The sequence below is a fragment of the Callithrix jacchus genome, chromosome 4, assembly GCF_049354715.1.
Source record: "Callithrix jacchus isolate 240 chromosome 4, calJac240_pri, whole genome shotgun sequence".
NCBI lineage: Eukaryota > Metazoa > Chordata > Mammalia > Primates > Cebidae > Callithrix > Callithrix jacchus.
In genome coordinates, this window is record NC_133505.1 from 159089171 (window position 1) to 159109778 (window position 20608).

Below are 20608 nucleotides of genomic sequence, written 5' to 3' on the forward strand. Positions count from 1 at the left end.
CAATCTTGTTTCTCCTCAATCATTTTCATTTACCCTACATTCAGCTAAAATAGGATTACTTGTGTTTCTCCCCTAAGTGCTCAGAACTCTCTAAAAATGTATGCCTTTGTTCTTGCTGTCCTCTTTACCTTCATACCTTTCTTTCCTGTCATTATGTGTCCAAACTCTCAAGTTCAGTTCAAATTTCCCTCTACAAAGCTTCCCTAATCCTATCCCTGCTGGAGGCCAGAAGGGTCTGAGTATCCACAGTGCTTTATCAGTACCTCCCCCAGGACAGTGTGACTTTCTGCCCTATGTCATTGAGGTTCATGTCTAATCTCATTGTTGGGTGGCAAACTCCCTCAGGTCAGCATCTGTCATGGATACCTTTTCCCAGCTCACATTTCCTAGTTTTCTGCAGATGTAAGTGACAGAGTCAATGTCACCTGGTATATTATTCAAACCCAGTACTCGAAAACAAAAATACTACAAACAAAAGTGCTACTGTGAGCCATTAATCTTTCATAGAATATTTAAAATTTCATAGTAAGTCACATCACCTCCATGCATTTGCTCTTCTAGAAAAAGGCATCTGTAAATACCTCTATTTGTTCTGCCACGGGCTGTTCAAACACATTTGCCAGCTTCTGCAGAATGATGTATTTGTTGTCAGCCAGTGATGTAAACAGCACTTTCAGATCATTCTAAAGAGGAAGGCAACAGGAAGACTCAAAATGAGTAACAGGGAATCCCAAATACTTGTAAACATAGCACAGATTCTTAGAAATAGTATAGAGTCATAAAAGTTTAATTTACAGAAGAAACGATACTGTGCTATGAGAAAGTAAAAGGAACTGGTAACAATTACTTATGTGCTAGAACTGACTCCTGAAGAATTTGTTACCCAAAGTATTTCCTACATAGTACAAATGAAGTTGAAGCGTACATGTAAAAAGCAATACTTGTCACCCTAATCTCATTACATCTGAAATAAATCAGCACATTCAAACATTGCACAGGAATATCATGTTAATGGCTCTTATCTAGAGAAATAACCTATAGGCATTATCCTGGTATGGAAAGAATATGATTCTTAAGAAGCCTACGATTTCCATTTTGCTCTCTCTTCTCTCCTCCCTCCCTCAGCTGCTTCTTCCGTCTTCAGAGAATTTGCACAAGCTCTAAAAAAGCCGTTCAGAAATTTAAAAAATAATTATCATTCATGATGATCAAAAACATGTGAAGAGACAACACAGAAATATTTTGGTAGGTATTTTGTTCAAAAATATTACTCATATAAATGTCCAAATATATTTATATTGAGTTAGATTTGTACAAAAAGGAGATAACTATTAGAATTTTGGGGGAATAATAAATTAGAAGAATATTTAAATTGTAAAAAAGAATTGGCCAGGTGCAGTGGTTCATCTCTGTAATATCAGAATTTCGGGTGTCTGATGCAGATCACTTGAGGCCAGGAGTTCAAGACCAGCCTGGGCAACAAAGTGCACCTGGTATCCACAAAAAGATTTTTTTAAAAAAGGTATACACAGTGGCATGCCTGCAGTCCTATCTATTCAGGAAGCTGAAGCGGAAGGATCCCCTGAGTCCAGGAGTTTAAGGTTGCAGTTAGCTATGGTCGTGCCACTACACACCAGTTTGGGTAACAGAGTGACCCTGTCTCAAAAAAAAAGTACCAAAATATTTAAATTTTCTCTGAAATATCAACAAATAAGTTCCATTTCGTAATAGTCAGCAAATATATATTCATCAGAGGTTAAAGCTCAACTCATGACATCTTCACCAGGGGCTGATCGTGCAACCTGCAAGCATTCTGACTGTCTAATAAGGAGAAGGATAATCGTACCAAGGAAGAAAAACATCTTATAGATGTCCTTATAGGACACATGAAGGCTTTATCATGCAAATGCAGAGCTAAAACGCAAAATAACGGGTGCATTATACAGTAAAAAATAGAAAATTGAAAATACAGTGCTTAACATGAGAACCAGAATAGTTGCCACTAAACAAATCTCAAATCAATCTGCAAGCCTCATGGCCTAAATATGAAATATGAAATGATGATAACAGCCCTGGAAAAATACTAGAAACCATAGTTTTACATATGAGTTATTAGGCCTGTATCATTCAACTGTGTTCAGGGTAAGGTCATACGGGCCATTAAAGCTATCACATATTTATCTGTTTTTGATGTTTTTTTTTTTTTTTTTTTTTTTTGTGTGTGTGTGTGTGTGTGTGCGTGTGTGTGAGAGAGAGAGAGAGAGAGAGAGAAGGAGAGAGAGAGAGAGAGAGTTTTGCTCTTTTTGCCCAGGCTGGAGTGCAATGGCGTGATCTCGGCTCATTACAACTTCCGTCTCCAGCGTTCAAGTGATTCTAGTGCCTCAGCCTCCTGAGTAGTTAAGATTATAGGCGCTGACTACCATGCCCCGCTAATTTTTATTTATTTTTGTATTTTTAGTAGAGATGGGGTTTCACCATGTTGGCCAGGCTGGTCTTGAACTCCTGACCTCAGGTGATCCACCTGCCTCGGTCTCCCAAAGTGCCAGGATTACAGGCATGAACCACCACACCCAGACATATTTACCTGATTTTAAGCCTAGAAAAAGATGTTGTGCATTCATCTGAACAGAAGCCTGCATCATCTACATATGTATGAATAAGGACATTAGTCCAGTTAATCTAAATGAACACCTCCCAGGTTCAAGCAATTCTTCTGCCTCACCCTCCCAAGTAGCTAGGACTACAGGCACACACCACCATGTGTGGCTAATTTTCTGCATTTTAGTAGAGACTTGGGTTTCACTGTGCTGCCCAGCTGGTCGCAAACTCCTGAGCTCAGGCAATCCGCCCACCTCGGCCTCCTAAAGTGCTGGGATTATAGGCATGAGCTCCTGTCCCATTTTTATGTTTTCAATAGTATATTTTCTCTCTTAACTATGTTCTACTCAGGGTAACAGGAAAACACAGAGTTCACATTTCTGGAAGTCAGACTAATTATTGGGAGAGACTAGTCAAGAAGACAGTAAAGCAAAGAATATGACTGATTTAAAAATTATTAAATAAAAACTTTATGAGGTGCCAGTAAATCACATGGATATTGATATTTTCTTAAAAATAAAAATACTAATAGTGTAACTATTTTTGTATTATTACACTTGTGATATCTCTATATTACAAACATAAAATATATCATTTTTTTTTCTTACAGTCTCTGGAATTATTGGCAGGGCAAAAAGGGGCAGGATTCTAGTCATTGAGAAGCAGATTTGTAGAAAGTTTCAAGCTTTAAAATCAGTTGTGTCCAGGCACAGTGGCTCATGCCTATAGTCCCAGCACTTTGGAAGGTGGAGGCTGAGATTGCCCCATTGCACTCCAGCCTGGACAAGAAGAGCAAACCTCTCAAACAAACAAATAAATAATAAAATAAATAAAATCAGTTGTGTTGCCTCACTCATTCATTAAAGAATTCTTTCAGGCCAGGTGCGGTGGCTCACGCCTGTAATCCTACCATTTTGGGAAGTCGGGGCGGGGGGGTGGATCACAAGGTCATGAGTTCAAGACCAGCCTGGCCAATATGGTGAAACCCTGTCTCTACAAAAAAAAAAAAAATACCAAAAATTAGCCAGGCGTGGTAGCACATGCCTGTAGTCCCAGCTACTTAGGAGGCTGAGGCAGGAGAATCACTGGAAACTGGGAAGCTGGGGAGACTCCATCTCAAATAAAAAAAAAAAAAAAAGAATTCTTTCATTCATTTCCCAGTTTTTAAAATAATTTGAAATACATAATCATATATTTGGGGAATTTATTTGAGGTTACATCCATGGGTAAAATTTTTAAGAATATGGAGTGATTCATAATTGTCTTTCTTGTGATTTCATATATGTAACATACATCTACATAACATCTATGCATCCTTCCAACTAGTCTTTTTGGTATAGAATAATGTTAGCAGTCTGGCAAAAGCTAATCCTCAAAGATTAAATTCAGAATGAAGGCATGCCCTTCCAGTAACTGCTGAGCAGTGACAGCATACCAGGTGTTTGGTGCAAAGTGAAAAAATAAAATAAAATAAAGCTTTGTGACTTGACCTTTAATTATGTTAACATTGGAAACTTTCTCTCAATTAAACTGGAATACGAATACTTTGAAATGTCTTTCGATTCGTGAGCTGGCCACCAAATCATAGAAACTTGTTGGCAGAAGAAAAATAGAGAACGTGATTTAAAGCGAATTCCATGATTCCATGTTCTTCTCTTAGATCCTTAAAACAAAATAAGTTCCAGAGCATTCATGCCTAATTCGCATTTTACTGTGCCTGGTGATAATTACTAACAAAATTTAAAAGTATGGAAGTACTAAAGACACTGAATGCAATTCACAAAAAATGAGAGCAAGAGGGACTGCTGAGGAATTTGGGGATTCTGACTTGAGCATCTGAGGGGCAGTAACTAACTGTGCCACTGACTCACGGACAAGACTGGGTTGCTGGTAGCACCGTTAACTGGCAAAGGATATTGGATAAAAGTTAAGAGACTGAGCTGGGCACGGTGGTTCACACCTGTAATCCCAGCACTTTGGGAGGCTGAGGTGGGCGGATCACTTGAAGTCAGGAGATCGAGAGCATCCTGGTCAATACAGTGAAACCTTGTCTCTACCAAAATAGAAGAAAAAAAAAAAAAAGAAAAGAAAAGAAAGAAAAACTAGCTGGGCATGGTGGCATGTGCCTGTAGTCTCAACTACTCGGGAGGCTGAGGCAGGAGAATTGCTGAACAGAGGAGGTGGAGGTTGTAGTGAGCCAAGATCTCACGCCACTGCACTCCATCCTGGTGACAGAGCTAGACTCTGTCTCAAAAAAAAAAAAAAGACTGTTTTGGAAAAAAAGACTCTGATGAAGGCCCATATTCTCCATCTCTCCTGCGATCGCCCTAATATGGTAAAATACAAAAAATATTCTTTGAGTAAAATCCTGCCTCTAGTTTTTAATGGTTGAGTAACACTGAAGTAATTTAATCTTTCTCTTGGTTTTTGATCCTATATCTCTTATACTACTACTGTGAATAGCAATAACAGTAATAAAACTTGCTGAGTGCTTACTATGTAGCAGGCACTGTTCAGAGTATTTTAAACACATCTTAACTCACTTCATCCTCACCACAGTCTATGAGGCAATTAATATGAGTATGATTTGATAGTTGAGGATACCAAGGTTCAGGGAAGTCAAGCTGCTAAGTGACACAGCAATAAGTGACAAAGCCAGAATTCGAGCCCAAATTGTTAGCTTCAGGGACTACATTTCCAATTTTTACTGCTCTGATTTTAGAAAATTAATATTAGAACAATGTTTGCAGGATGTTGCAAAAAATATTAGAAAATATTTTGTGAATAAAAAAATGAAATTCAAATGTTTGTGAGTTTTACTCTGTGCCTTTAAGAATGTAGACTGCCAGAAGGGAGTGGAAATTTGTGCCTCTAAATGAATGTCTAGAAAATTCCATGTTTCTTGGCTAATGCTACATTTATTTGACACTTTATAGGATTTTTTTTTCAAATAAAAAATCTACATCAAACTCTTGGCCCTAATGACATGTCTCAATTTTATAAATCTTCCATGTTGTTTAAAAATAACATTCGATTACATTCAATTAATACTTAAGCATTCGGAAAAGGTGTTTTTTATTAGGAATGAAAAATCAGGACTAAAAGTTTATCAGCAGCTTTTGCATTTGTTCTAGTCATAGGAAAAGTTTCCTAAGAATTCCTAAGAATTCATGCAATAGGAATTCTAATATGGGGGCCAGGTGCAGCGGCTCACGCCTGTAATCCTGCCACTTTGGGAGGCTGAGGTCAGCAGATTACCTGCAGTTGGGAATTCAAGACCAGCCTGGCCAACACTGTGAAACCCCATTTCTACTAAAAATACAAAAAATTAGCCGGGTGCAGTAATGGGCACTTGTAATCCCTGCTACTCTGGAGGCTGAGGCAGGAGAATTGCTTGAACCCAGGAGGCGGAGGTTGCGATGAGCCGAGATCACGCCACTGCACTCTAGCCTGGGCTACAGAGTGAGCCTACAACTCAAAAAAAAAAATTCTAATATGGGGTTAAAAGGCACTAAATCTGATGAGTTAGGATTGGAAAGTAATGCAGTACATTTTAACACAGGTAGAAGTAGTTAGACCACAGCCACTTCCAAAGACTCTTAGGTACTAGAGTCTATGGCCCTTTCTATATTCCAACATTTTCTGCATATCCTTTTTTTTCTTTTTTTGAGATAAGAGTCTTACTCTGTCACCCAGGAGTGCAGTGGTGCAATCCTGGCTCACTGAAACCTCTGCCTCCTGGGTTCAAGTGACCCTCCTGCCTCAGTCTCCGAGTAGCTGGACTTGTAGGCCTGCGCCACCATAGCCGGCTAATTTTTTTTTTTTTTTTTTTTTTTTTTTTTTTTTTTTTAGTAGAGACAGGGTTTCACCATGTCCAGGTTGGTCTCAAACTCCTTACTTCAAATGATCCACCTGGCTTGGCCTCCCAAAATGTGGGGATCACAGGTGTGAACCCACCGCACCTGGCCATTTTCTGCATATTCTTCAGCAATGTGTTTAAACTCCAGCATTACCAACTAAAAATTATAATTATAATGAGCCATAAATTTGACTTTTATTGATTGAATTTATAATTCTATTCAGTCCTTAGTTTGAAGTGGGTGGTTTTCTCAACATTCCATTTCTAGGAGCATAAAATCTTTAGTTTCTAATTCTTTAATACAACCTTCTTCATTTTCTACAATGCTCTTGTTCTTCACGATGCATTTAAAAAACGACAACCAGGTTTGTAACACAGATTCGTGACCGACTACTATTGAATACCTAGAGAATGGTCAAGTGTCTTTGATAATGTCTTACTTACTTGGAAATTTAGTATTTGCTGAAGTCTTTCTTTCATCTGATGACATCGCTGATTCACTACTGAGTCTAGCAAGGATAACCTGCCCAAGAGACAACCCAATGTATCTTCAATAACATCGCGATTATCACCATTCTCAGGAAAAGCTTGGGAAAACAAGTGCTTGTTCTTATCCATTTCTTCAGACATTTCCTTAATATCTTTGGCAAGAATCTAGAGGTAATAAAAGAGCATTTTTCAGTGTTTATATATATGAATCGATATGCAAAGCAAGTTATTTTCTCATAGAGAGTCAACTAAATCTCTCTGACTGCTTAGTAATAATTAGACCTAAGACAACTTGAACCTCTTTCAAATACTTCTATACATTTCAGGCAAGTTGCTCTTGAAGCAATTTCTCTCAGAGACTTTACCTCATTCACTAATCATAATGAGCACTGGAAAGTGCTATTTAGGAATTTGGTACTTTTTTAAAGCATGTGTTTCATATTTGGAGGATCTGTGATACATAACAGTATTTCTACAAAGAGTTTCCCGTTTCTCCCTTTTACATACACAAAACAAATAATGAAAATGCAAAATATAAATATCACTGAGATGTTTCTGCATTTAAGCAATTATGTTCTACATTATTAGAATTGATTTATGTCTGACTTTATGCATAAAATTAATTATCCTATCAAAATGTCAAGTGCTTTGTAACATTATACACGCACAGGCAGGAACTACAAACTTACCTCTTGGTTGAAGAGACAAGTTTCTGTTTCTTCTGGCAAAAGTGCTGTGGCAACAAATAAACGTTCTTCAACATCATCCAACCAAGTAGAGGTAGCTGAGACCCCATCATACAACTTCTGCTCCAAGTGTATACTCTGCCTCTTTGTCCCTCCACTCTGGGAAACACACAACAGGGACAAATAATCAATTACAGTGTTTTGAGAATCCAGAAAAAATATCAGGATGGGGCCGAGCATGGTGGCTCACACCTGTAACCTGAGTACTTTGGGAAGCCAAGGCAGGCAGATCACTTGAGTCAAGAGTTCAAGACCAACCTGGCCAGTATGGTGAAACCCCATCTCTACTAAAACATATAAAAATTAGCCAGGTGTGGTGGCATGTGCCTGTAGTTCCAGCTTCTTGGGAGGCTGAACCGCCCAGGAGGAGGACAGTTGTGCCACTGCACACCAGCCTGGTTGACAGAGCAAAACTCTGCCTGGAGAAAAAAAAAAAAAAAAAAGGAAAAGAAACAGGATGGGACTCCAGGGTCTAGTGGCTCTTTGTTTCCACACTCATCACTAGTGTTGGGTCTCAATTCATGCTCAGGGGTGGATGGAACAGTCTCACAGAGGCCAGGTAAATTAATACAAACAAAACAAGATTCTTACAAACCAAGCCAAGCACACTGATAACACGGCCCTACCTGGGATGAAACCTCCTCAAAGGCTTGGTTCAGTCCATCCAGCAAAGACGTAACTGCAGATTTATCTTGGGTCGGCACGTCCCCTTTGTACAGTGGCACACCAGACAAGAGTCGATTTGGCCTGCTATAGAGCTGTAGACAAACAAGGACAGCTTGTTGAAGAGCACATGCATGATGTTCCAGTTTTCTCATTTGGAAATGCACACTGAAATAGATGCTGGAAAAACTGTCCATGCCAAAATTTCTTCTAGAGAAATATAACTTCTACAGCATACCATGTCAACTGAACACAGTGGCCAGATGCATCAGTGGCAATGTTTTCATGGATGGATTTCTTTTTTTTTAAAGCAATGGAAAAAAGATTCTTTATTTTATAAAATGTTTTATTACACAGGAGGAGAAAAAAATGTTTTATTACACAGGAGGGCAAATATATTTAACAATAGCATTTCATATTTCAAAATAGCTAGAAGAGAGGATTTTGAATGTTCTCACCACAAAGTGATAAATGTTTGAGATGATGAGCCTGCTAATTACCCTGATTTGATCATTACACGTTGTATACATATATCAAAGTATCATGCTGTGCACCAGAAATATGTACAAATATTATGTGTCAGTTAAAGATAAAATAAAACAGGCCAGCCATGATGGCTCAGGCCTTTAATTCCAGCACTTTGGGAGGCTGAGGTGGGCAGATGATTTTAGGCCAGGAGTTCAAGACTGGCCTGGCCAACATAGCAAAACCCTGTCTCTACTAAAAATACAAAACTTAGCTGGGTGTGGTGGCACATCCCTATAATCCCAGCAATTCAGGTGACTGAGGCATGAGAATCGCTTGAGCCCAGAGGCCAGAAATTGCAGTAAATTGAGATTGCGCCATTGCACTCCAGCCTGGGCAACAGAGCAAGACCCTGTTTCCAAAAAAAAAAGGTGACATTATAAAAAAAGAAAATTAAATTAAAAGGTAGCTTGCAAAGTTTATGAAATAAATGACATTAAGCATAAGTAAATCAGAAACAGAAAAAATGAGAACAGACTGCTAAAAATGGAGTCACTGACAGAGAAAACTTGCAATAATCAGATGAAAAGTGAATGCAAATTTTAAAAAGCAAAGATCAGTACAACCAAAAAGAAATCAATAGGTATAGAAAGAAGATGATCTAACACAAGGATAATTGATGTCCCTGAAGCAGAGATATAATAAATATAGCATAAAATACATCAAAATCATATCAAAAACTCTCTAAAATGAATAAAAAAGCAAACCTTGATTCTTAAATATTAAGAAAAGCACATTGTGTTACAGGAAAAATATGATAGCAGAACAGTCAACATCAGACATAGCCTAAATAAGCTGTTGAAACTTAAAGGAAACTAAATAATTCTTCTGGTATCCATACAAAGAACAAAAAAATAATAATAAGGGGAAAAATAATAGACTGATGTTAGATTTTTCTAAAGCTTAATTCAATGCCAGAAGATGAAAACCAATATAGATACATATTCTAAAGGAATGACAGAAAAATCTCCATCAGATATAGAGGCAACTAGCTGATATTCCCAAACAAGACAGAACCTGAGTTTTCTTAAGAAAGTTTCTTAACAATGGAATTAATACCTGAGAACTGGATCAAAATAAAAAATTTAGGAATTAAAGAGATATGATAAAAGCCAATCGGCTAGGAGGACTGATGAATTTAAAGATGAAATTGATTTACAGAATATGGGAATTGTTACAATTGTTCTTTTTCATCTTTGTATTTGGCTGCATTATGTGAATTATTAAAATTAATGCATGTGGTTTTTCAAAATAATAGAGTAATTTTTCTTAAATCAACTAAATAAATTAGAAAGTTGTTAGCAATCATAAAAATATCTTATCACAGCTTTCCTCTCAATTATTCTTCTTGGTTTTAGCAGTACCTATTGTGAAATAATCCATCCTAAATACCAGACCTAGAATGATCTCTTTGCTTTCATTAAACTCTTTTAGGTAAAAATATGGCTCCCCAATAAGGGCAATGATATAGTCTAGCATTCAAATGGGCAACAATGTTTCCAATCAAACTCAATCTCCTTTTTTTTTTTTTGAGATAGAGTCTTGCTCTGTTGTCCAGGCTAGAGTGCAGTGGAGTGATCTTGGCTCACTGCAACCTCTGCCTCCCAGGTTCAAGTGATTCTCCTGTCTCAGCCTCCTGAATAGCTGGGATTACAGGCATGTACCATGTCCAGCTAATTTTTGTATTTTTAGTAGAGACAGGGTTTTCCCATGTTGGCCAGGCTGGTCTCGAACTCCTGACCTCAGGTGATCCATCCACCTCAGCCTCCCAAAGTGCTGGGATTACAGGCATAAGCCACTGTACCCAGCCATCAGTTTCTTTTGACTTTTCAAAATCCCTCCTCACCTTTCAGCCTGACTACTCATGATCCTGTAAATATGCCAAGCCCATTCCCATTGCAGCTGGGATATCCACCACCCAGCATCCCCTTAAAATCTGCTACTGTATGGTCAGACACAGTGCTCATGCCTATAATCCTAGCACTTTGGGACACCAAGATGGGCAAATCACCTGAGGTCAGGAGTTCAAGAACAGCCTGACCAACCTGGAGAAACCCCATCTCTTCCAGAAAAAATACAAAATTAGCTGGGTATGGTGGTGCATGCCTGTAATCCCAGCTACTCAGGAGGCTGAGGCAGGACAATCGCTTGAACCAGGGAGGCAGAGGTTGCAGTGAGCTGAGATCACACCATTGCACTCTAGCCTGGTCAACTTGAGCAAAACTCCATCTCAAAAAAGAGAAAAAAAATCTGCTACTTAGTTCCACACCGATCTCAGCAACTTTTGGCTATTTTTTCTTAACCTTTGTTTCTTTTGAATTCCTGCTTATGGATCCTATCACAGTTGCCTAATTTTTAAAAGACATGTATGAGCTATTTCCTTATTTGTGTTATAGGTGCCCAGAAGCAAGAGCTGTATTTGACCCTGAAGCCAGGTAGGTTGCTGTGCATGGAGGCACTAAATACACTGGAAGTGAGCAGATTTTAAAAAATTGCTCTAAGAGGTTAGTGCCTTTTGACCTAGTGAACTTTAGGCCAAAATGTGCCTGTTCTTACACATGAAAATAATAAGTATTTCTAGGGTACAAAACTCCCATTAAGGTAGTAGGAAAGAGGAGGGACTTAGGTAACAGATAGGTCTGCTTCCTGATTCCAGATTCACTCTTCTTAATCCCAAGACCCTCGAAAAGTGTCCAACCTCGCCAAACCTGTTTCTAGGTCTACAAAGTGGAGATAATGTTGACCTCCCCACAACACTGCTAGCTATGTTAACACATAGAACTTAAGATGGGTTCATTATATGATCACTCCCTTTCTTCCTGGAAACTGACAGCTAAATTGCTTCTTCCCTTCCTTTCCTTTCACCTTTTCACACCACAGAAAGGAAAACAACCTATGAGGTACTTCGTACAAGTGACCAGTGATTGCAGAAACAAAGCACTCAGATGCAAAAATGTCATTAAAAAAGACCCTTCAATTATTTTATTTCTAATCCAAAGGCAGGTGAGACACCACATGAACCTAAACTTGAACAGTCCAGGTTTTATGGAATGTCAGTGGAGCAGGGCAAGGTTTGTTCAGTAAGCCCAGCACGGAGGATGCTGGAGTGTCGGCCCCGACTGAGAGCAAAAGCAGCTCTTAAAGATCAGAGCGAGTGATGGATGAGACCTCCTGGAGGTCTACAGATTCCGGATGAATCACACAGATGCTTTGTGAGTGGAGAGTAATAGATCAAGCACGGAATCCAGATATATCGTAGATTTCGCTAACTTAAAAAGGTCAGAAGACTCCGGTCTCTGATTGAGAACTGTCCATACGTGTCCTATTCAAAGGATTTGAGGGATACCAGAACATGAAGGGAGAGCTAGCAGTCAAATCCGGGAGATCCACATCAGAAATGAGGAATTCTAGCTAGGAGTCTGGGGTACACTTTATCAGAGATTTGAGGAAGGACGAATTAAAACACAGGCAGGAGGTCCACACAAAAAGTATAGGGCACCATTTGCCATGTGGTGATTCTGGGCCAACTGCCTCCAGGAATACAATGCTGTAAGTTCCCCAGGGCAGAGCTGGTAGCTATTTCTCCAGACAGAGGTAAAGAAGCCTCCTGGCTAGAGAGGGAAAGTGAGGGGGCAGAAAATTCACAAAAGCATGTGCTTTTATAAAAACAGAATAGAAAGCATGGCTCTGTGCCAGGTGTGGTGGCTCACGCCTGTAATCCTAGCACTTTGGGAGGCCAAGGCAGGTGGGTCACGAGGTCAAGAGATCAAGACCATCCTGGCCAACATGGTGAAACCCCATTTCTACTAAAAATACAAAAATTAACTGGGTATGGTGGCTTGTGCCTGTGGTCCCAGCTACTCAGGAGGCTGAAGCAGGAGATGCGCTTGAACTCAAGAGATGGAGATTGCAGTGAGCCGAGATTGCGCCTCTGCACTCCAGCCTGGCTACAGAGCGAGACTCCGTTTCAAACAATAAAAATAATAATAACAAAGAAGGAAAATATGGCTCTGGAGAGACTTATACATGGCTACCCACAAATGACAAGACACCTCATAACTTTCAGACCAGCAGTCCCTAACCTTTTTGGCACCAGGGATTGGTTTCCTGGGGGTGGGAGAGATGGTTTCGGGATGAAACTGTTCCACCTCAGATCATCAGGCTTCATATTCGCATTAGGAGCATGCAACCTAGATCCCTCGCATGTGCAGTTCACAAGAGGGTTCACATTCCTATGAGAATCTAATGCTGCCACTGATGTGATGGGAAGTCGAGCTCAGGCAGCAATGCTCACCTGCACACTGCTCACCTCTCGCTGTGAGGTCCAGTTCCTAACAGGCTATGGACCTGTACTGGTCTTCAGCCTGAGAGTTGGGGAGCCCCACTTTAGAGCATCTCCTTCTATTAAATCCTGGCAGGTTGTGCCTGCTTTCTAATGCCTACTTTGTCTGCTCCAGCCCTTCCCTCCTCCAATTCACTGCAGTTATTGACACCTCTTGCTTCTGGTTCAGCCTCTCCCAGCCCTTAAGCTACTTCCGGCCAGAGCAGAGAGAATAGCAGCTTCCTCAGGAAAGGTTTTAGAATTCACTCTGATAATGCTGGGACTTGGAATGAGCCTAGATGGACGCTGCTGGCTCAGGACAAGGGACTAGTCTTGTAGCTGAAGAATTCCTTTGGGTCACAGCTGTGGTAGGCATCCCAGGCTCGTTCATGTTCCTGACTCCTTCATTTGCCCTCTCACTTTCTAATTCCTGTTTTCCACCGTGGCTTCTGCTTAGAGTGAAGTAATAGCCAGTACCTGGACCCATCTGTTGCTGTCTTCAGTTCCCTTGGATTTGGCATGCCTGGTAGAACCAAACCCGACATCACACAGGATCCCTCCCAGGAACCAGCCTTGCAGATGGGTCCATAACTATTCCAGCTGACCACTGGCTTCACCTCGCTTCCCTGGACCCACCAGCGTCCCAATATGTTTCTCATTAAGATCTCCTGAAAATATTAAATACTGGAAGGAGCAATGGAAAATAAGATGGCCTCACAATTTAGTTCCAGATTTGTGAAAATCTTTGTCCTAGATGTCCATATTCTTGATTTGCATGACTTTTTCAAGTTTGCAAAACAAGCAAAAATAAGAGGGCACTTAAAATGTAATGGTTTAGGTTAATAAGGAATCAGATATTAATCATCTTTGAGGAAAGATATTGTCTAGAAATCAAATTTTCACATATAAATATATAATGATGAAGGGAAATGTGAAGACTTGTTAAGAAAAATCTAGATTTTCTTAGACTTGTTAAGGAAAATAGTGAAAATCTGGTTTCATGTCTTAGTTTGAAATTGATCATGAAAATTAAGATGATTGCAGTTATCCCTCAGCATAAACTCCAGATCTCTTATATTAGTTAATATATAATATAAAATGGTTGATACCACTTGCTCTTGTTCCTGTTCCAGAACATTCTGTAGCAGTTTCTGCTTGGTACTAAACTCTTGATGGAGGCTTTCCCATTTCATTCTCATCTGGTCTTCGGTGGATGACTTCTCCCCTTCCATCCCCAACTCCTGGGATAACGCATCCGGTTTTTCGCTATTAGAAGAATAAATAATCTAAGTTTACAATGTGCACAAAAAAGTGATAAGACAGGTAACTGATTGTGTGTACCAGACCTGGCTTCTCAAAGGAAATAAGATTACCTTAGTCATTAGCTTACACTTTGAAAATAACAAGAATATTTAGGCTGGTCAGAGCAACTATATTCTTATTCATTGATAACTAAATCATGTGCAGAAGAAATACTTAAAATACACTGAATAAAAATAACTGCAACATTTAGAATCAAAAATTACCACATGATTATGGACTAGTATCTGTTGACAAAGAGCAGAAAAGTTAGCTCAATACTTTAAAAATGTGTTAGTCTAGGGAGAATTATGACTATGAGTCCAGAGAAAATACAGGACACAGGAGGGTGGTTCAGGACACAGGAGGGTGGTTCAGGACACAGGAGGGTGGTTCAGGACACAGGAGGGTGGTTCAGAACACAGGAGGGTAGAACAGGACACGGAGGGATAGCACAGGACCTGGGTAGGGAGGACAGGACACGGAGGGATAGCGCAGGACCTGGGGAGGGAGGACAGGACACGGAGGGATAGCACAGGAAATGGAAGGAAGCTCCTGCAGTCATCCTTAAAGGTAGGCAGCAGTGTGACATCTGAGATTGGCATACCTTGTATTTATTTATTTGCATATTTTTGAGACAGGGTTTCACTCTGTCACCCAAGCTGGTGTGGCCTTGTGTGACCACAGCTCACTGTAGACTCAAACTGCTGGGCTCATGCAATACTCCCACCTCAGCCTCCCAAGTACCTCCCAAGTCTGGTATGCACCACCAGACCTGCTAATTTTTTTAAAAAAATTATTTGTAGAGATGGGGTCTCACTGTTTCCCAGGCTGGTCTGGAACTTCTGAGATCAAGTGATCTCCTGCCTCAGCCTCCCAAATTTATGGATTTCTGGCATGAGCCACCATGCCTAGTGAAATTTGACTTTTAGAATAAAACAGACATAAATTATGACCCTCACTCTAGCACATTATTTGTGACACTGGATAATTTGCTTCACTTCTCTGTGCCTCAATCTTCTCATCTTTATGCAAGTATTTATCTTGCATAATTATGAGAATGAAAGAGAATACATGCATAAGGCCTATAACCCTATCTGACAAATAATGGCCACTCAATAAATGGGGGTTAATAATGATAAAAATGGGCTGGGCCAGGCCTGTAATCCCAGCACTTTGGGAGGCCAAGGCAGGTGGATCACCTGAAGTCATGAGTTCGAGACCAGCCTGGCCAACATGGTGAAACCCCATCTCTGCTAAAGATACAAAAATTAGCCGTGCGTGGTGGTGTACACCTATAGTCCCAACTACTTGGGAGGCTGAGGCAGGAGAATCACTTGAACTCGGAAGGCGGATGTTGTGGTGAGCCAAGATCGCACCACTGCTCTCTGCCTGGGTGACAGAGCGAGACTCCATCTCAATAAATAAATAAAATAAAAAGATGAAAATAAGAACAACCTAGGGAGGCTGAATTTCAATGGATCTTAATTTTTCAGGACCTTTGAAGTCCTAAGTAAAACCATGTCCTCTAAAAGGAATAGTAGATATTAATTAATATTCTGATGCAGGGCCTTTTGTTCAAGTGAAGGGAAAGAACAAGAGTGCTGGCAGGATAAAACCCTATGGTACCGCAAAGCCAATTATTCTTAGAATAAATGTAAATATAACAGTGTCTTTAGGTAAGTCTCTAGAAATAGGCATTGAAATTTCTACAAACTGGCCTGGCAGTGGTTCACACCTGTAATCCCAGAACTTTGGGAGGCCAAGGCAAGAGGATCACTTGAGCCCAGGAGTTTGAGACCAGCCTAGGCAACATAGCCAGACTCTGTCTCTACATTAAAAATTTGAAGATTAGCCAGGCATGGTGGTACATGCCAGTAGTCCCAGCTACTTTGGAGGCTAAGTCAAGAAAAATCATTTGGGCCCAGGAGTTCAAGGTTGCGGTAAGCTATAATCACACCACTGCACTCCAGCCTGAGTGACAGAGTGAGACCCTGTCTCAAGAAACAAAAAAACTACTCTTTAACTCTATAACGCAAGAATTCCACTCCTAGGATATAATGCAGAGAATCTTGCCCACCTCAGAGACATGTAGGAAGTTGATTTAAACAATGCTAAAAGCAGCACTCTTAGGGCCAGGCGTGGTGGCTCACTCCTGTAATCCCAGCACTTTGGGAGGCCAAGGTGGGTGGATCACTTGAGGTCAGGAGTTCAAGACCAGCCTGGCCAACATGGTAAAACCTCATCTCTACTAAAAGACACAATTAGCCAGGCATAGTGGTGGGTGTCTGTAATCCCAGCTACTTGGGAGGCTAAGGGAGGAGAATCACTTGTACCCAGGAGGCAGAGGTTGCAGTGAGCCGAGATTGCATCACTGCCTGGGCAACAGAGCAAGACTCTGTCTCAGAAAAAAAAAAGCACAACAATAATAATAATAGTAATGGCAACAGTGTAAATGTCCAGCAATAAGAAAATGGGTGAATAAACTAGGTTCACAGAATAAAATACTATTAAACAGTTAAAATGAAGAACCAGATCTATATATATATCAACATGAATATATCTCAAAAAATAACAAGTGAAAAAATGCCAAAAGATAATTGATACCTTTAGTTGAGTATCATAATATTAGTATCTGAATTTTTCTGTTTTTTAAAAACTTCATATTTAAAAAAAGCTTTGAAGTTCCTATGAGGTTACATTTCTTTATTGCTTTTTTCTTTTGTGGTAATAGCCTATAGTATAATACTTTTAATTCATCTGTGTTTACATGAAAATTTGTAATAAAACTAGGGGAATATTTAATATTTATATTCCTACATTTAATCATTGACACATGTACAACACCAGTAGCAAACATTTTTAAACCTAGCCCTTTGTTCCCCATGAAAATTATTATTCTTTCCTTCTATATTTATATCAACAAATTTCCAGTTGCTTTTCCTTAGTAATCTTGGAAGGTACCCTCTATAAGTAACATACTACTTATTCCTTATATGGCAAATGTGTGAATATATAAAGTAGGTCATGCCCTTCCCACAGGGGTTTCCTTACACAAACATATTTATAGCCTTAGAAAAGCAGCCAGTAAGTTAAGGGCTGAATATCAGTCTTTCTCCTAGCAAGGTTTCCATACATATATATATCTTCTTACTTCGGAATGTAGATATCATTAATTCATGGTTAGTTGAGCTGTAATCAACTGCATATAAAGGTGAAGTTTCTTAAGAATTTGTATAAAAGGTAAAGAATTTATAAGTAGTTTTTCAAGTGACTGTTACATAGAAAGCCAGTACTGCACTGCAAACTTATTTTTAAAATATTTTTTATATTTGAAAGAGCAACTTACGGCTGTTTGTATTTCATTTAGGTCCTTTCCAAAGCTAAAGGCCAAGGAAAGAAAATATAATTATGGCAAGAAAGTGGCAGAAGATCCCTTCTGCTCCTTTTGTGATGATACATATGGAGAGGAGGTGATGCTGGATGGGTTCTTTGTTGAAATATTTGTTTAGCAAAAATATTCAGAAAATGATGAAGATAAGTAAACATTTTAGAGGAACTGAAAACTGAAAATTTAGGAATGCAACGTGACAGCAAGTCTTGGCTCAATCAACATGAAAGAAACAGTCTCATTTCGGGTTTATTATAGACACACGTTCATGGCCTCATTAGCATCTTTAAGCATGATACACAACAGAGAGTTTTTAAACCCCTTCAAATATATACTAGTGTCTGAATTTTTCTACTTTGTAAAAACTCTATTATATATATATATATTATATTTACTTTTTTGTTGAGATGGAATCTTGCTCTGTCACCCAGGCTGGAGTGCAGTGGCATGATCTCAGCTCACTGTAACCTCTGCCTCCTGGGTTCAAGTAATTCTCCTGCCTCAGCCTCCTCAGAAGTTGGGACTACAGGCACATGCCACCACAACTGGCTAACTTTTGTTTGTTTGTTTTTTTTGAGATGGAGTTTCACTCTTGTTACCCAGACTGGAGTGCAATGGCACGATCTCGGCTCACCGCAACCTCTGCCTTCTGGGTTCAAGCAATTCTCCTGTCTCAGCCTCCCGAGTAGCTGGGACTACAGGCGCGCACCACCATGCCCAGCTAATTTTTGTATTTTTAGTAGAGACGGGGGTTCACCTTGTTGACCAGGATGATCTTGATCTCTTCACCTCGTGATGCATCCACCTCAGCCTCCCAAAGTTCTGGGATTATAGGCGTGAGACACCGCACCCGGACAACTTTTGTATTTTTAATAGAGATGGAGTTTCACCATGTTGGTCAGAATTGTCTCGATCTCCTGACCTTGTGATCCAACCGCTGTGGCCTCCCAGAGTGCTGGGATTACAGGTGTAAGTCACCACACCCAGCCTTCCCCTTTATATTTTTAAGGTGATTTTTATAGTTTTAGTGTTATTTAAATTCAATCCCTGCCTATAGATGTCATAATACGATTCATTCCTGTTCTTTTACATTGATCTTCATTATCTATGTCAACACTTTCAACAGATTTTTGTTTTGTTTTCCTTTTCTTGAGTGCCTTCCTATTTCCTACATATTTTGTCACAATCTATCTGCTGGAAGTGCATTTTAGTTGGTTTATTCTCCTATCAATTGCCCTCAGAATTCATATATATGTATATGTGTGTGTGTATGTAACACAGACTGTATATGGTCAGCATTGATGTCATATATCAGCATTGATTAAACTGCAAAAAAATTTTTTACTCCCTCTGTCTTCCCTCTCTAATTGTTTTATTATCAACAGTCTATTCTAGTTCTTATCTACACATACTCTGCTGTCAATTTTATATCACATTTTTACTTAGCATCATACATACATTTCCTGATACTGTTACATCATTTTTGGTTAAGATTATATAAGTATAAAATTTTTCTTCAACTTTTTTATAATAGTGAGAATGTATGCCTTTTTAATTATTTCATATTACAAATAATATTTCCCAAACCATCTTCATAATACATATTTCCTCCTTTATGTTATTTCCCCTGCCAAGAAAACATTCAGAAATGGGAAATGGAGTTAAAGCTATTTGCCAAAGGATACTACCAAATTACAATGTTTAGTAAGACACAAACACAGAGGTTCCTCTCAGTTGACATTTATAATTTTCACAAGACTTCTGTGATGATAGTAGGGAATTATTATTCTAAATTCTACATAGGAGTAAACTGAGGCTCACAGTTGAGTGACTTTTCCAAAGTGACTTGTGGAACTAGAATAAAACTCAGACCTGACTCCAAATATAGTGGTATTTCTACACTGCTACAATTCTTTTACTACCCTTTAAATAAAAGTCTTCAACTTGAAAATTTTCCAACTTCCTTAATTTTTCTTTTAACATTTGACTTTTCTGTGTAGAAAACTTTCCAAGTCTTCACTCCAAACCAAGATTTCAAGATACTTAATGGGGCCATGCATTTATTTTTTAGAATATTGTTAGGGCAAGATAAGCTTTTATAGAGAAAATGCTCTCCAGTTAGATATAATCATTCAACTGGAAACATCATATATCTCATTTTATAATGGATTTTTATTTGATTAAAACAATGAACTCATGAGCATCTTCTCTGGACAGATAGACTGCACGCACTGGAAGGAGGGCAAACCAGTTAGCTTATCACAGGCGCTGTGCTCAGAAAATGCAGCAAAATGTTCAAAATGCAGGTACATTTATGACCCTAAAGTAAAAATGAGATGACTAAATTTTACAGAAGATGTTTAAAATAAAATTTTGAGTGAGATGTTTACATTCCTTCAAATGTCAGGGAAACACAATGAAGAAGAAATTAAAACATTTCGAAACATACCCAGCGCCACCAGAGGTCTCTGCCGCCGAATGTTGAATTAGAATCTCCTCTCCACGACTGGCTACTGAGCGAAGGAGACTCTTCTGCTCGGCTAATTCCTGTTCTAACTCCTGCTCAAGGGAAAGGACAAATGTAAACACATGTATTCCTTCATAATTATTGCCTATAGTCATGGTTCTATCTGTCAAATCCTCAGAGAACTTTGGTAGCAAGCTTTTAAGTTTGCACATTGCATTAAGCTTGTGGTTTATGTAAATACTCAAATGTA

At 39.2% G+C, this 20608-nt stretch overlaps 1 protein-coding gene across 35 annotated transcripts in view; it reads right to left on the minus strand.

Annotated features, from left to right (window-relative positions):
- SYNE1 (spectrin repeat containing nuclear envelope protein 1) overlaps positions 1-20608 on the minus strand; it is a 518696-nt gene that overhangs the window by 126156 nt on the left and 371932 nt on the right. For all 35 annotated transcript variants that reach the window (XM_078370315.1, XM_035297742.3, XM_035297743.3 and 32 more), the window contains 6 exons: positions 20341-20450; positions 14311-14467; positions 8319-8450; positions 7636-7791; positions 6902-7111; positions 582-683 (listed from right to left, as the gene is read on the minus strand). In XM_078370315.1, the coding sequence (XP_078226441.1) occupies positions 582-683; positions 6902-7111; positions 7636-7791; positions 8319-8450; positions 14311-14467; positions 20341-20450 (867 nt within the window). The remainder of the gene's footprint in view (positions 1-581; positions 684-6901; positions 7112-7635; positions 7792-8318; positions 8451-14310; positions 14468-20340; positions 20451-20608) is intronic.